Source organism: Hemiscyllium ocellatum, chromosome 22 (assembly GCF_020745735.1).
Source record: "Hemiscyllium ocellatum isolate sHemOce1 chromosome 22, sHemOce1.pat.X.cur, whole genome shotgun sequence".
NCBI classification, from domain to species: Eukaryota; Metazoa; Chordata; class Chondrichthyes; order Orectolobiformes; family Hemiscylliidae; genus Hemiscyllium; species Hemiscyllium ocellatum.
In genome coordinates this window covers 30230322-30248318 of record NC_083422.1, presented here as the reverse complement: position 1 = coordinate 30248318, position 17997 = coordinate 30230322, and the positions used below count along the sequence as shown (strand labels likewise).

General features: G+C 39.6%; 1 protein-coding gene across 6 annotated transcripts in view; it reads right to left on the bottom strand.

Moving 5' to 3' along the window:
- The window catches only part of LOC132826253 (disintegrin and metalloproteinase domain-containing protein 12-like), a 350675-nt gene extending 332938 nt beyond the window's left edge, over window positions 1–17737 (bottom strand). For 3 of the 6 annotated variants that reach the window (XM_060841975.1, XM_060841977.1, XM_060841981.1), the window contains exon 1: window positions 17157–17735. In XM_060841975.1, the coding sequence (XP_060697958.1) occupies window positions 17157–17319 (163 nt within the window). In that variant the 5' untranslated portion in view covers window positions 17320–17735. Of the gene's footprint in view, window positions 1–17156 lie in introns of all 6 variants that reach the window. The other 3 variants (XM_060841979.1, XM_060841976.1, XM_060841980.1) reach the window with 2 other exon arrangements.
- Window positions 17738–17997: the final 260 nt, after the last annotated feature.

Here is a 17997-nt window from a genome sequence, read left to right as displayed (position 1 = left end):
AAAGCCTTTTCACTCTTCCCACACTAAACCAGATACTTTTATGTTAAATTCACCAGATTGTATCAGTAAGGCCTTATGCAAACTGAGAAAAGAGGCTCAACAGTTTCTATCTCCTGTTCCTCAGACCATTATTGGGCCTTGCCTTGCAAGACTCTGTGGCAAATACAGAAGTATGTCATCATGCAGGAATCCCCAGCATGTTTGCCTTCTTGATTCAGTGGTGCTCTGTTGGCTACATCATGGATGTTGAATAGATGACAGCCAATTTGCCAAACACCAGCTCTATTGAGCTTGCTACCAACATGAGGTCAACTGTTTTCCCACATCTGTGATGCAAGGTTGGTTGCATGCAAGACTTCATGTTTACTGGGATCAGAGTTGGTGCATGGGAAATTCATAAGATATAAGAAATGAATTGGGCTATTTGGCCCATCTCCATAATCTTTGATCCCTTACTAATCAAGAACTTATCTATCTCTGTTTGAAATACTCAAAGACTTAGCCTCCACATCCTTCTGCAGCAATGAGTTCCGCAGATTTACCACCTTCTAGCTGAAGAAATTCCTCCTCATCTCAGTTCTAAAGTGTTGTTCCTTCACTCTGGGGCTGTGCTCTCAGGTCCTAGTCTCTCCTACGAATGGAAACAGCTTCTACATTCCACTCTATCATGACCTCTCATTATTCTTATGCATTAGATTAGATTACTTAGATTACTTACAGTGTGGAAACAGGCCCTTCGGGCCAACAAGTCCACACCAACCCGCCGAAGCGCAACCCACCCATACCCCTACATTTACCCCTTACCTAACACTATGGGCAATTTAGCATGGCCAATTCACCTGACCCGCACATCTTTGGACTGTGGGAGGAAACCGGAGCACCCGGAGGAAACCCACGCAGACACGGGGAGAACGTGCAAACTCCACACAGTCAGTCGCCTTAGTCGGGAATTGAACCCGGGTCTCAGGTGCTGTGAGACAGCAGTGCTAACCACTGTGCCACCGTGCCGCCCACTATTTGTACGTTTCGATCAGAGCCCACTCTCATTCTACCAAACTCAAGTCCTCAATGCTGACTGGAATACTTGGAAGCAATGAATCAGGGGTTTCTGGGGAAAACAGACAGATGGTGGGAAAGAGAGCCCAGAGAAGGTTAAAAAATTCACAGTCAGCCTTGAGCCAACACTATCCGTCTGTACCAATTGCAAAAATAGTTACCACTCACAGAATGTCCACTATAAATATAATGGTGTCAATGCAGAAATGACACTCACTCCAAGCACTGTCAGTACTCATGACACAACCAAATGCTATTTTCACAATGTCAGAAAACATGACAGCCATTTTATTCTCAAACAACAATGAGATAAGTTATTAAACTATCTGAATTACTGATGTCATTTAAGCAATAAACGTTGGCCAAGATGACAACAACTTGCATTGATGTGGCACTTTTAAATCAATTAAACTTTTCAAGGCACTTCACTGGCATTATTAAAAACAATTTGACACCAGGCCACGTATGGAGATATGAGAAGAAACACCTGAAAGGAGGATATGGGAATGGAGAAGGATTAGGGAGGGTAGACAAATAGTGTAGGGCCTTGACAGCAGAAAGAAGGACTACTTACATTGAAATGATTAAAATTGGAGTGCCATTATAAGTATTAAGTATTACTTCCTTGGGTAAACAAATTATCCAAAATTATAACTGGTTTTCAAAGCTTTACTAGCTGAAGTTCATCCACCATCTCTATATCATGCAACCACTCAACTTGCAAAATGACTGAAATGCAAACAAGCTGAGTTATGTGGAAAATGATTAAATTCACCAATTGTTGTTTTCTTGTTTTTAAGATAATGTTTCAATTTTAGCTCTACACAACTTTCCTATTAACTTGCTTTCATATATTTAACTCTCAGTTATATTGCCTATTCCAGTCACGCAAACTAAATATAATCATGTAATTGGACTGATATAAGGATCCAACGGCTTTCCTCCGTAGCCATATCATATAACGTTACCTATTGATTTAGTTTCTAATATATTAAGAAATAATAATTGCCTTCATTCAACAAAGACTTGCCCATATAGGCCACAACCTCAATGGTTTTATTACTCCTTTAGTCAGGTGATCAGCCATGATAATATTCTATGGCAAAGCAGATTTGGAGTGGGGTGCTCCTGTTCTGACTTACAGTTTTCTGTTCCAAAGTATTTATGCTTGTATGTACAGTGAATAAGGGGATCAAGGGTTATGGGGAGAAGGCAAGAGAAAGGGGGTGAGAAACATATCAACCATGATTGAATAGTGGATCAGACTCAAAGGGCTGAATGGCCTAATTCACCTCCTATATATTATGGCCTTATAAAATGGTGCTGTTGGTCTCATGCGTTGTACTACAATAATCTACAATTTAATAATGGTGTTTGTGATATAATTTCTGGCTATGAGAGCACATTATGACTAAAAGCATCAACTGCTGTTGAATTTCTACTTCATATTATTATCTAATGATCCTAGTTATAATTCATCAATTCACCAATATATGCACATCACCATGAAAATCAGTGTCTGCACAGCTTGCCAAGAAACATCAACACTAAAAATGTCAACTCACAACAACACCCAATAATCACTTCATACGGGGATTTGTGGTAGAATGTGCCTCTGATGGATTAATCTCTTCAGTTATCAGCAAAAGTGCACTATATGAAGTTAACCATTCTCAACAACTGGATTTGCTGCACATCACCAACATCTTCCACAGGTGGAAGAATTCTGCCAATGACAACAAAGACTTGTTTTCAAGTTTGGATTTTAGGTTGGGCTTGACTGTCCTCACTTATTATTGGAACTCTTTGTTGAAATTGGCTTTTTTTGTGCTATTATATTCATATCAGAATGGCAAGTGGCAGATTTTAGAAAGATTCTAATGTTATTTACACCTAATTGCACATACCAGCACAACAGCATTGTTGCAGGTGCAAATTTGGATGTGTATCCAATTCATTATGGAGGTGAGAATAGAAAATTGCATTACATGAGATTTACAGAAGTGAATGCAATTAATACGTTTATGTCACGTATTTTCTCTAAACTCCTAAAAAACTTTGGGAAACAACAAAAACTATATTTTGCCTCTTAACTAGGTTGAATATACGTAGCAGAATTTATAAGTAGATACTCACCTGACACTAAACACAGCTGGTTGCCAATCCTTAATTGAAAGCAACTCTCCATGTTGTAACTGTTTATAACAGCAATATACCTAAAGACTTCATTGCAGATATTACTTTATGACCTTGGATTGCTCTAGCAATAGTCAAATTCCATTGACAATAAATAAATTGTTCCAATCCATGAAGTAAATTAACCAAATTTACTATGTCTGAAATCAAGATGTACAAGAAACTTAAGTTTACTTCAATAATTTGTTAGAATACACAAGCGAAGTACAGAAAACCCAATGTGTAATTAGCATACCACAATGCTGCCAACTGAGCAACTAATCCCCAATGGGATACCTGCACCTTTAAAACCACCTGTTTGGCCATCTTATTTCACCAATTCTTAATGAATATTAAGTAAAGGTAAAGTTATGCTGCTCCCTCATTACAGAGATACAACTGGTGGTTTTACCCGAGGGTCACTGCACCTCAGGCGAGAGGCAAGGTTGAGAAGGAAAGTCCTTCATGGTAACCTCAGCCAGTGCAGCAATTGAACTTGCGCTGCTGTCATCACTTCCCATCATAATCCAGTTGTCCAGCACCGATCCCTAAATGGATGTTATAGCTATAAGCAAAGTACTTACTTCATCTATGTACAACAGTTATGGTTCCAAACCACATTAAGAGACAATTTGACAGGTTGAATCAAACCAGACCTATTCAAAACAATCTAGTGTATTGTTTCTTCTTTCTGAAATGAATTACCATTATTGATAATTATTACATTCTCTTCTTGTCACAAACATTCAAAGTGTAAATGTAATTTGAAAATATGATATACACAGTGTATGTCAATTTAAAACTGTTTCTAAATTTGCAGTGGAACACTGCTGATGTTTTCTGCATTGAAAAGACTTGAGGGTAGCCATGAAACTAACCATTAAGAAACTGTCTCCCATTATTTTTCACAGCTACATGTATTTCAATCACTTTAAATATAAACAAGCATACAGTACTTAAATGTTCAGATAATATCTTCTAGTTAAGGCATCATCATTTTGGTTTGTACCAATTTATTTATGTGTGCTTTGTGGGCATTTGCATTTTATCATTTAGATGTTGCATAGGAATTGTAGTAATGGGTTAAGTTTTATTATTAGTTCTGTTAATTATCAGATTAGCAAACGTGAAATAAGAATTTCTGTTTGGTTAAAGTTATTTGAATTAGATTACGTTTTCAAGCTTTAAATTCATAAAGACATTTTGGAAGTGTTATTTTAAGATAATTTTAATGGCATTGCAAGTTGTCCACAGAAAATAAATTCTTTTCACCACCCCACCCCCATGATCTGCATGTTCCTTTTCAGGTTATATTTGGCGATGGTATAGATTATCTAAGAAACCAACTATCTAAGCTTCCTACTTTGGAAGGTCAGACAGACTCCTGATATGTCAAAGCTTTATCTTTCTACTGAATAGAAATATGTGGATTTAAAATGTTTGGACATCAGTTGCAGGTTTATCTTTAACCCTTCCCCCCAAAAATGCCTGGATCACTAAATGGTTGTGAAATTTGGAGCCCACTACAAGAAGGAACTGTTGAAGACTGTGAAACAGATAAGACAATTTATTGTAAATGTTTACCAGGAAAAGAATTGTGTACTGTATATAATTTATAAAACTAACAAGATTTGATCAGAAGAAGGGATTGGAGTTCACAAGTGTAAATTCTTGCAGCTATCTAGCACAGTTAGTCTGGTGTTTACAAGAATGTTCTTCAAATATCACTCACTGTGGTCTCAGACATTTCAACACGATGGAAAGTGGTTTATAAATGCAAGCATATTGAACTCAGGAAAAAGAAATTGCATTAAATAGTACCTTCAACAAATTGCTGAAAAATAATGACTTGTGAATACCGTTATCATTGAAGAAACGTGACAAGCAATTAGCATATAGCAGGATCGCAAACAGCAAAAGAGATGAAGAATCAGTTAATCCATCTTTGTTAAAGAAAGCCAGGAGAGTTTTAATACAAATGCAAAATTCTGGAGATGTGAGAAATCTTAAATGACATCAAGAAAAAACATTTAACTCTCTTATCTCCCTACAGTATATACTGCCTGTTCTTTCAATATTTTCTGTTTTTGTACCAGAACAACTTCTTGCTCTTCTTCAAATGGTATTCTGGATTTTCTTTTCATATCTGGCTGAACAAGCAAATGGGGCAGTATTCAATATCTCACCCAAAGGGTGACACACACGACAATGTAACAACTCCTTCAACTGACTGCACATTTTCAAAATTTGGAGTGGAATTTTAACCTACAACCTTCAGATTTAGAGGACAGCATTATCAGCTGTGCCAAGCTGCCACGCGAGGGATAAGATAAGCACAAGCATTTTCAACACATATTTTTGCATTTCATTTCCTGCCTTAGATTTGTGCCTGAAGTAAAACCTGAAAACATCAAATGTTCATGTAAACTGGAGCCTTTTATAGATTTAAATCAGCTTCAGCTGGACATGGTTTCAAAGGGAATTTTAGGGGATTGTGAATTCGCTATGAGCCATTACATAGATTAAAACGTGACTTAAATAACATTTTAAAATTGGATCTGCTTAATGGCTCAGTTGGTCAAGATAGTCCAATGCCATAAAATCCAAAGTCTGGAGTTTCTGCTGGGCATGCAATCAGCATCTGCTGATAAAACGTTGGTTACAGTTAGTTTTACCAAGAGAAACTTGAACTCTAATTTATTTGACGAAATGTATTAAGACACTACCAAACATAAAGTCTGCATGTATCAGTGTAAACTTCAATTTCTAAACAGAACAGGGCCAATTGTGCCTCAATGGTCCAGGGTGGAATGGTATAAAAGGTCAGCAAAAAACATTCTAAACAAATTATTATTTCAGTTGCTGAAGACTGATTTTGTCTCAATTGTCTGGTGGTCAGGTAACACATGCTGGATTCATGTGACCATGGAGTGCTTTTACACTTGAGAATATAAACACAGTGTGATGAACACCCCCCTCTCCCAAATAAAAAGTACAAGTGGCAACAATTCATTTTCCCAAGCTGGAGCAGTCAATTGAGACCAAATCAGCCCTTCAGCAACAGAAATAATAATTGGTTTAGAACATTTTTTTTTTGCTGACCTTTTATACCATTCCACTCCAGACCATTGAGGCACGATTGGCTCTGTTCTGTTTAGAAATTGAAATTTACACTGATAGATGCAGACTTTATGTTTGGTATTGTGCTAATACATTTCTTCAAATAAGTCAGAGTGCAACTTCATCTTGGTAAAACTAACTGTTTTGTGGATAAGGATTGTTTCAGGCAAGGGAAGTGTGAAATAAAATAAGGAAACTGTGGATTCTGGAAATCTGAAACACAGACAGAAGGTAGTGGAGAAACACATCACGTTTGACAGCATCTGTGTAGAGAGAAGCCCTGTTAATATTTCAAAATAGCTGTGTCTTTATGCCAATGATGGATATGGAGTGGAAGAGGGTTGGGACACAACAGAGTACATGGAGATAGTGCCCAGAGAGAGAGAGGGGGAGAGAGAAAAAAAAGGGATAGGCAAACAAAGAGATTACTGATGACAAACCAAGGGAGAGATAATCTGCAAAGCGGTCACCTCTCAATTGCATCTTCCAAGCAAACACATATGCCCTGTCCATAAAATGACCCTGAGTTTCTAGTTGCCACTTTAGCATACCACCATGTTCCTGTGCCAACATTTCTATCTCAGGCTTGCTGCAGTGCTCCAATGAGGCTCAATAAAAGCTGGAAGAACAACTTCTTGTCTTCTGCCTTGCACCTTACAGCCTTCAGAATTCAACACTGAGGTTAACAATTTGAGGACATGAACATCCTCTCCATGTTCATTACCTTTCGCCAAACCCCTAAATCCTGTTGTGTATAGGCTGCTCACTCATAGCCAACTCACTTTCAACCATTTACACTTCTCGTTTGCATCTTTCGAGCGATTATCTCTCTTGGCTCATCATCAACAATGTCTTTGTTTGCTTATCCTTTTTTCTCTCTTTGTTTCTGAGCAGTGTCTCCACATACTCTATTTTCTTCCAACCCTCCTTAACCTCACCCCCACCTTTAGCATAAATGCCGTCTTTACCCTGCTATTTTGAGCTCCAACAAAGGATCACTGTAATTGAAATGCTTTTTCTGCCCTGATTCTACAAACGGAGTGTTGAACTTGTGCAAGGATGCAAATGGTTAGTCATAAAGTTTTCTTGATTTGACTTCACCTGGGTTTGAAAGATTTGCTGAAACTCCAAGCCCCAGAAACTGTAGTTTTGGTCCTTAGTATGGTAAGCTCAACAATCACAACCATGTGTGATGAGCACACACTGCAACTGATTTCAGTAAACCTGGGCTAGAGTACAGAAAATCTATCCATGTTTTCACTACTGGTTGCCACTGACTGATTTCTGTTGCAACTGCTTGTGTGGATATTTGATGAGGACAGGATTAGACTCAACTATGATGCCCTCATACCAAAATAGCTTTTGGATACAATCTAGGTACATTGAGGGAATAACAGTTTTATGCAAATGATTGTTCAATTTTGCATCAATGGTTCCATTCTGACTTGTATATAATCCTTGTGTAAATCTGTCTACACCAACTAGAAATGATCGTGCAAGTGGAGATTCTCACCTCAATGTTATATAAAACATCAAGACAAAAACCTTAGTCACAGTGGACAAGGAACATCATCACAAAGGACAGCCTCACAGTGAAAGGCAAGGAACAAGCAAGACTGCTTGACGAGTTCTAGAAAGCTCCACCATTCACAAGTGGGAAGCAAAGTTTGTCTGAGCCTGCACATGGTTTGTTAGGATTGAGAATTTTGTGCTTTTAAAAAGAAACTCTCTGACTTGTTACAAGTTGATTAGTCTCAGTGTCAATTCTTCGTCAGGTTCAAGACTAAATTCCTTGCATATGGTCATGAAGAATGACCACTTGGATGAAGTACCAGATACCACCCTAGGTCTTTGGAGCCAGGGGCCCACAATGACTCAGTACACTCAGACTCAGAAGGAGAAGACAACAGAAATGTTAAAAAATAACAAACAGGTGATAGCACAATGAACCAAAAACCATGTCAAGAACATTACTTTTTTTGTTGTAATTCAAACTTGGTAGTTACAAGGAAATGTTTGGATATTGTGGGACAAACATTTTAAGAATCTTAAAATACATTCTTCCTTTTGCCAAAACATTTGGCAAAATGTTTGATAATATAGAGGTTTTTCACAATCACATCAAGACATTTTAACCAGAAATAATGTAAAATGGCAAGACTCTACAAAATATTCAAGCATCTGGACTACTTTATTTGTAATAATCTTTTCATTGTTTGTAATTCCAAGGTAAACTGCAATGAATATACTGATAAAGAATATTACTTCACTAAGAGCAACAAACACACAAAGCACAATTAGCTCAAATGGCTAATGAATGGTTTATTAAGATGCCAACAGCATGGATTTGATTCCCATTCCAAATGAGGTGATCTTGGGATCTGCCTTCTCACCTTACTTCTGAGAATGAAAGACATTGGCAAGTCACCACTAGCAAATAGTGCCCTAAAATGGCTGAGAATTAAGTATCTTGACTATGAACCAAGGACCCGCCTTTCAGCAGAGCGCATATAATATATAGTATAGAAAGCTATAACTGAAATTGTTAGGAACAGAATAATTATTATTTTGTATCTTAAGTGAGTCTCTTCTAATATTAATGATTTATTGCTCTTCAAAAAAGTGATGCGTCTATGCACAACTTGCTTGCCAGCTTTGGTATTTTAGGTTTAACATCTAACACATCTGGGGTTGATTGACAAACTTTGAACATGTTCTGTAAGGATCTGAGTTAGAGAAGACTCCTTGGATGGGCATCTTAAATGGAATTAAAGGTAAGAAATGCTGACTTATGTAAAACATTTTATTTCACAATGCTATATACTTAACATCATATGTTTATGAACGTTGATAAGCATATTATGATCTTAGAAATGTAAAAGAATAGTTCCTTCATCAAAAGTTAATAACACCGGGATTATTATCTTTATTCCTGAATTTCTCACTACCAATAAACATATACTACCTCATTAAAATTTTGAGAAATCCATTTGAAGAATTCAGCTACAAATTCATTTTTAAAAAATATTTCTCCTGCATGCATATAAATTTCATTGTGCTTCATGAGTATTTTAATTCTTATTTTGTATTCCATTTTTTGAATTTGTACCTAATACATTCTGTGCAATAAAATCTATTATTCTACTCTAGCATTTAAATATTAAATGATCTACTTAATATTAATTAGCTACAGTGTATTCTTCTACCAGTTATAAATTGATTAAGTTTCTATAAGCAAATGTGAATGCTAATAAAATGATAACAGAGAAGCAGCATTGAGGTAATTTTGGGTTATTATGCAGTACAATAATGGACATGAAATCAATCAACTATCATACACTTTGGATAAATTTCTTCAACAGGGAAGCAGATAGAGCTAGAATTCCACAGAATTTAGTGCAGACATAAAGTCAGGAAACTTGACATGGATGTCAGTAGGTCTCAGTCCAGTCAAGGGAGATATTCATCGCTCAGGGTCCCTGACACAGTAAATCAAATGCAGCCTCTGATATCAGTCAAGGCCCTGCTTGGGGCAGTCAGAGTCAGGTTCCTCTGCTCATAAGGAAATGAGAAACTGAATAATGAGCAGTACATCATTGGTCCTGACTCTTTCTGCCTTACTGTGGGCTGCTTTGCTCCTGGAATGAGACAGAACAAGATTTTATGGAAGATGAATGTTGGCGGCGCAGGTGGGGAGGCATCCCAAGTGAGTGAGAAGATCATGCAGTGGACATGCAGGGTGAATGGTACCACCGTTTGAGGTGGATGAGGGTAGTTAGGAAGATGGTGCAAGCATGAGTGAAAATGGTGGAGTATAGGATTTGGTGAGGGAGGTGGGTACAGTAGCAGAGATAGAGTGTGAGATTTCAGAAAGAAAATCATGACATTTATATTGGTAAAATGCAGCAGGTCATTGAACTTCCACCTACAATCCTGGTATCCCTACAAGTGGATGAGATTGCTTTAATCTGGGTAGGAACCCCAGAACAGCCTGGCATGGTTTGGTGTAGTGGCTTCCACTGCTCATCCTGGGGGAAGAGCAAGGTACCCCTGCGTATGACCCCATCAGCAGGGGCTCTAGGATAATGCCCACAAAGCAGGGCATTTCTCCCTATCTGCCATGGCCAGGGCAAATGTCAGGAACTCATGAAGGGCAGCTCTAGCCTGACAGTGCTTGTACTGGGGCACAACAGCCTTTTAAAAATGGTGCTGGCACCAGGGTTGCTGGTCAATTCTGGGATTGATGGAGAGTGGCAAGTTGGTCCAAGAATGGCACATGGTAAGATGGGTGGAAATTAAACATGGTACTCACCATAAGGTCAGAAATGCCAATTAATGTGGTGAGTTTGGTAAGGTATGGTGAGAAAACTCACCTGACCTTGCAGCAAGAATCATTGTAACACATTCAATACAACTTACACTGAGTTAAAACAAAAGATTCAGCCCTTTATTGACGAGATTCAAATATAGATTTCCAGGAACAAAAATATGAAATCGGGGCACAACAATGGGTTGTACATTATTATTTTTGGCTTAGTGTAAGTTTTTTTTATTCATTTATGGGACGAGGGCATTGCTGGCTAGGCCAGCATTTATTACCCATCCCTAATGGTCCAGAAGGCAATTAAGAGTCAACCACATTGCTGTGGGTCTGGACTCACATGTAGGCCAAACCAGGTAAGGATAGCAGTTTCCTTCCCTAAAGGACACTAGTGAACCAGATGGGGTTTTCCTGACAATCAGCAATGGTTTCATGGTTATTACAACTCTTAATTTCTGATGGAATTCAACGTGAGCAAATGCAAGGTCTTGCACTTTGGAAAAAAGAATAAAAGCATAGACTACTTTCTAAATGGTGAGAAAATTCGTAAAGCCAAAGTACAAAGGGATCTGGGAGTGCTAGTCGAGGATTCTCTAAAGGTAAACATGCAGGTTGAGTCCGTGATTAAGAAAGCGAATGCAATGTTGTCACTTATCTCAAGAGGGTTGGAATATAAAAGCACCGTTATGCTACTGAGACTTTATGAAGCTCTGGTTAGGCCCCATTTGGAGTACTGTGCCCAGTTTTAGTCCCCACACCTCAGGAAGGACATACTAGCACTGGAACGTGACCAGCGGAGATTCACACGGAGGATCCCTGGAATGGTTGGTATAACATACGAGGAACAGCTGAGGATCCTGGGATTGTATTCATTGGAGTTTAGAAGATTAAGGGGAGACTTAATAGAAACTTACAAGTTAATACATGGCTTGGAAAGGGTGGACTCTAGGAAATTGTTTCCATTACGCGAGGAGACTAGGATCCCTGGACACAGCCTTAGAATTTGAGGGGTTAAATTCAGAACAGAAGTGCGGAGACATTTCTTCAGTCAGAGAATGATGGGCCTGTGGAATTCATTGCCGCAGAGTGCAGTGGAGGCCGAGATGCTAAATGTCTTCAAGGCAGAGATTGATAGATTCTTGATGTCACTAGGAATTAAGGGCTACGGGGAAAATGCTGGTAAGTGGAGTTGAAATGCCCATCAGCCACGATTGAATGGTGGAGTGGACTCAATGGGCCAAATGGCCTTACTTCCACTCCTATGTCTTATGGTCTTATGGTCTTCATTTTAGATGTGCATTGAGTATTTTGGACAGAATTGTACCATGAGGCCCAAAAAGATTTCTCATCATATCTTACCAAACAAATCTCACTGAGTACTTCATCTGGCCCTATGGGATCCCTAATGTCCGATTTCAGTTCCATTTTATCACGTGCTACAAGCATGACATAAAGGCAAGCATTAAGACATGAGCTTTTATTGATATCCAGCTGTCACCAATAGGACAACCAGCAAGCCATCAAGGGAATCTGGAAACTGAATGTGAAACCTTTGACCCCAGAACACATTAGGGAATTTGAAAGGGAATACACAGATTGGGGAATGGTGAAATCCCTCTTTGAATCTCCAGTGAACTGGTGGGAAACAGTCAAGGGGAACATCAAGAGGGTCTTCATCCTCAAAGATATTCAAAAGGCAAGAGATATCAAGAAAACTGTCCAAACTCCAGAAAAGCCTGCAGAACCTACTCCTGCTGCAGACAATGGGTGTTGATGTCAAGGAGAATCTCTAAGAGGTGAAGAACCAGCAAGCTTCAATCTTTGCCTTTGAGGTCTTCAACATAATCTCCTGGTTCAGGGTCCATTCCACGGAGCAAGATCAGATGTGCTCGTGTTTCTTCTTCCAGAAGGTACACAAGGAGAGCTCTGTGATCAGTAACCTGAAGGAAGAAGATGGCTCAGTAACATCATCTCAGGCTGACATCCTGAGGGTCAGCAAATCCTTTTATGCCAGACTGTATGACATGATGCCCATAGACAATGTGGCCTCCCAATTATTCCTGTCCTCTACCATGACAGTATGCAGGAGAGATTGGACCAGCCATTATGGTGAGCTCAATGAGCTGACCAATGCCCTCGGGTCCTTTGAGAAGACTGAAACTTCCAGAACTGACAGCTTACCAGCTGTGTTATGTTCAGCTCTGTGGGACTTGATTTTCTAATACCTGCTGAAGATGTACAATAGTAAGCTTCTGGTAGCATGTGCGAATCCATGAGGAAATGTATCATCACCCTCAACTACAGGCGGAGAGGGATGAAATCAGAAATTGATGACCAATTACAAAATTCTACCAATCGCGTCAGGTCTGTAGTGGGTCGGTGATTCACTGCCACCAAACCAGTGCAGTACTGAAACAGAAGATTTCTTAGAGCCTAAGTGTATGACAGGCAGATGGATGTCTGCTTCACCATCCTAGACCTTTGTCAGGATATCATACACCTACATAACGGATGTGCTCTCCAAAATAAACCTCAGAGGGATGACTATTCCAGGCAGCGGAGGCCTGCAAGTCAAAGCCTCCCTGTTCATGGAGGGAAAAAAAAATACTGTTTTCTGCTCAGATCTGCTGTCAGTGCACAGACTCATGAGCAACCAAGACCAGAGCCATCTTCCACTTCATCTGGAGGTCAAAGATAGATTGCATCCACAGTGACACCATATACAACGCTCTGAATAAAGTGGGGGAAAGGACATATCCAATGCTGCCCTCATCCTGACTGCCACCTTTGTATGTGGCTGCATCAAGCTGTGCATATCTTCTTGGTATGCAAAATCAAGTGTCACTATGTACTAAGGTTCTACCTACCCCCGGTGTTGTGATGGGTCTGGCCTCTGGCCTTGGCACTGCGGAATGTTCCAAGCAGTTGGACCATTCCATATCACCTGTCCCTTGTGGAAAAATGTGTGAAGAAAAAGCCTTTGACCACAAGACCAACTGGCAGTGGTCAGCACGTAGCTTCCTTGAGACTCTGTGGGCAAAGGAGAGAGTGTGAATCTTGTTGAGGGTGGATCGGGGGCATCCCTGAGCAGACTGTTAAAGTCGTTTGGTCGAATTCTTCATCAGCAGTACTTTCCAACAGGTACCAAGATGTAGTTTAGTTGGTGGTGAGAAGGGCACTGTCCGTCAGATACTTCATGAATACTCAATTTCTGAGTGACACTGCAGGCTGCCTTGAAGCAGTTGCACTGCTGAAGAAACTATCAGTCACCTCCTTGCGGAATGTGCTTTTGCAGAGGACGTCAGGAGAGAAATGCAATGGGTTTTGTCGAGATTTATTCTGAGCAGTTCTGTGACGCAGGACTTTAACTATGGGCTGTTCGCCAAGACACACACAAGACAAACACTGACTGCACCTGGTGGACTACCAACTTAGTGAAAGATGCCCTTTCATCTGCCTGAAACTCGTTGGTCTTTCCGAGTGCTTCAGACTTGCTCATTCGATGCGACCATGTGCTGAGGGACGCGCTGAAGTGCTGTGGGGAAAGACCACTGTCTATAGACTTTCTGCCAAATATAACAAGGGTCTATTCCGTTGGTGCCTCAAAATGAACATAAATCCTTACCTGCATAAGTAGGAAATGCCTTTGATTTTTTTGAAATGTTGAGAAGCTCGGAGATATGTCAAAACTCCAATGTTTTGTTTATTTTTTCTCTGAAAAGACTGTACAGATATGATTTAGAACCTTTGTATGTACTAATACATGATTTTTATGAACAAAATACATTTTTGAAATAAAAAATTATGCAAGACTTGCGTTTATATATTTTTTTTCAAACCTCAAGACTTCCTAAAATGTTGTGCAGTTGATTAAGTATTTTCAAACTGTAGTTGTGATTGCAATACACAAAGTGTGGTCCCACCTTAGAAATATGATTATGACTAAGTTAACTGTTTCTTAGAAAAGCAAAATACTGCAAAGGATAGAGAACAAAAATAAAACAAAAAATATGAGTAATACTCAGGAAGTCTGGCAGCATCTGTAGTGAGAGAGAAAAACAGAGTTTATGTTTTGCGATGCTGCCAAACGTGTCAAGTATTTCAAAATTTTCTGATCTGGTTCTCAGTCACATTTAAACATTGGCCTGAAAACCATAAATATAACTTTCCTGCTCCTCTTTGAAATAGTGTCATGGAATCTTTTACATCCACCCAAGAGGAAGGTAAAACCTCAGTTTAGCATCTCATCCAACTGAGGATGCCATTGACAGTATAACACCCCTTCAATATTGTACTGGACAGTCAGCTTCATTTGTGCTCTGGAGTGGCTGGTGAAGGTGCAAGGCAATATTCTCCTAAACAATTGCTGTAGTGCCATGATAATGTTCCTATCATTCTCTGATTCAGAAATAATCCTCAAACTTCAATGAGACTGAAGGAAAACTAGTACTCGTTCTTTGTAAACGTGGTGACAACAAGATACAAACTATAATATTCTTTCTCTGAAGAATTTCAAAGTGCTTGTTTGTCTTCCCTATAATGATGCAAAGCATATTATTTATGAATTAGAAAGGGCAGCAGCTCATACGCTTCTGTCATGTCATTGTGTAACCAATTCAAGATTTTTTACTGACCTTCCAGTGAGTTTCTTTTAGAATTTGTCATATTCTTGTGCAGGAGAGTGTTTGCCCTGATATCAGCATCTCCTATACTAACCCAGCAAGGGTTGAAAACTCATTGTTTGCTGAGTCTGGGAAAGAATTTGAAACAGTCTGTGATATGGAACTTTGAGGTTCCATGACTACATACAAAAATGGTATTTCCTCTATGAGTATTAATCTCACTGACATTGAAATTTAAAAAAATTGGATTTCACAAACAAAAATAATTCATTGGTTTCTATTATTGTCTACAGAACTGACAACATTGTTTCCAAAGGAGTTGGACAATCGTCTATAATTAAATATTTCTTCCTTTTTGATTTCCTTGCGTAAGACATTGAAAAAATCCTTAAGGCACCTAATTGGATTCTAGCCTTCTTCAAAAGGATATGTTCAAACAATTCAGAATCATGCAGCTTGTGAAAGTCCAGATTTCTGCTTTGAAGAGAGGAATTATTTGAACAATTTTATTCAGACATAAAGGTGGAGGAAATTCTAAATCCTAACAGCATTCACTATCATTGCAGAGAAAATAATCAGCTGATGACTGCAACTGCTTGAACTGGAGAAGCAATTAGCCTTTGATGCTGAACTAATTCGTAAATTCTGAGGTAATTTGTCCAACTGAAGAAATAAACAGAATATTTTATTGTCTGTCCAGCCTTGGAAGCAGTGATGCTTTGTCCCAACTTTTGATAAAAGATGAAGAATATATTTCAACAAAAAGAAGACCTGAAGACTTTACAGTCATGCACAAGGAACACACCAAGTGACTCCCGTTTTGTGTAACCAGTTGAGCTGAGACATGTGCCCTACAGTAATTTCACAGAGTACTGGAAGATATTTTAAGTCCATACATTTTCACTGGGAGAATACCAGTGAGCATTTCTCTAACTGTAACAGATAAGAAAAGGATGTTGCCCTTGGAGCATTAAGCCAGAGGTTTGGGGCAAAAACTGACATTTGGCACTGATGTCTGGAGGCAGGCTATTGTTGCTAGCACATGTAAGTCTGAATCACTGCTGGTCACACTAGTAAGGAAGAGATGGATGAGAGGTGATGTAATGACAACAATGAACTAGGATACCTATAGTAAAGTTCTACACAGTGCTAAATGTATTTGTTTCATATTTCTAAACCAGAATGTTAGTGAGGTACACAGAACATTGCATTTAAAAGCTGATTCTATTCAAAGGTGCAATCAAAGCCACTTTGTTCAGTATCCTGTTAATTTACAAGTAAAATGCTGAGGTCTTGTTATTATGCATGAGTTAACTGGACAAATGTTACAAGGAGAATATTTGGTTTGAAGGTACTTCCAACTTTTAGCACCTAAAAATGGTCATTAGGTTTTCCAGAGTGCAGAGTGTAACAAACTGGAACTGCTTGGCGCTGGAAACGATGCAGACGAGACTGGGGAACAGAGTAATTATTAGATCTGGCAATCAAATCCTTAACAGTTAACAATCTGATACTGGAAATTAACCAAGAGGCAGAAAGCCAGTCTAGTTCATTGTTACCAGGGCACGAATCACCTCGATTGAATCCATTATCTCCCAGGATACCAAGTAAACTGTCTCGCTGATGGAGTACACAGGAGAGAAGTTTGTTCCCAATGTATTTTGATTAATTCAAATAGGAGCCAGATGCTGCAACGGCCACTGGATGGCTGCAACTAACGTGAATTAGTAGCAGTGGGCACAGCGCGGTAGCAAGAGGGTTGCATTGCACATAAAATACATGGAAAAGCAATACACAAAAAAGTTATAATTCTTCTGGGGCTCTATACAAATATAGATTGTTTGTTTTAAAAAAAATCTCACCATCGTTCGATGCTACGAAGGCATCGGTTACGTTGATCAGAACATAAAGTATTTGCAGCCTTGCTGCCAAACCACTGCGTCCAAGTCTTCTTGTCATCTTGTGCAGACTGTGAGATAACTTTGCGATCGTTTCATGTGACTGGAGGAGGGAGATCAGCACCATAATATAGAGGGAGCCGAGATCAGGACGTGGGAGATTTCCGGCAGAGGGTGACTCGCCTCATTCAGCCCTCCCAGACTAGGCAGGATCACGGTTACTGTCACAAAGTTCACTTGGGACACGGGCTGGAGAGACATGTGTTCCCAAAGCAGCAGGACACGGCTCAGATGCCCGATTCATGTGCTCCAGACCCAGACGGGAAACCCCGCTCTGAAAATGCCACTTTAGCAGCTTCTGTCCTCCCAGGGAAGCTGTCCGCCCGACCACAAATGCACGTTTCCGCGTGGTCCTAAAGCCCGGCCACTTCAATGATCAGTTTGAAAATATGAATGGGCCAATCCTGCTGACGTAATCAAAATAAAACGTCCTCTTAAACCGCTCTTTGAGCAGAAAGAGAGAGACTTTTTCCTTCAGCCTGAAAGGAGAGCAGCAGTTTGTCTAACGGACTGGCCAGTATCCCTCCAGACCTGATGGCGGATTTCTGAAACTTTTACAAACAGCAAAAATTCCGAGGGATTGGGATTGCAGCGGTATTTTTAACAAGTTCAAAAAGCTCCCTGGCGCCGGTTGGATGGTAGTGTACAACAATGTTTCATGGCTCAGTCACAACGCGCGCACAGTAGTACAGACAAATGACGCTGAAAGGATCGAGGCGGTAGGCAGTGCGCGTATCTTTAGTAA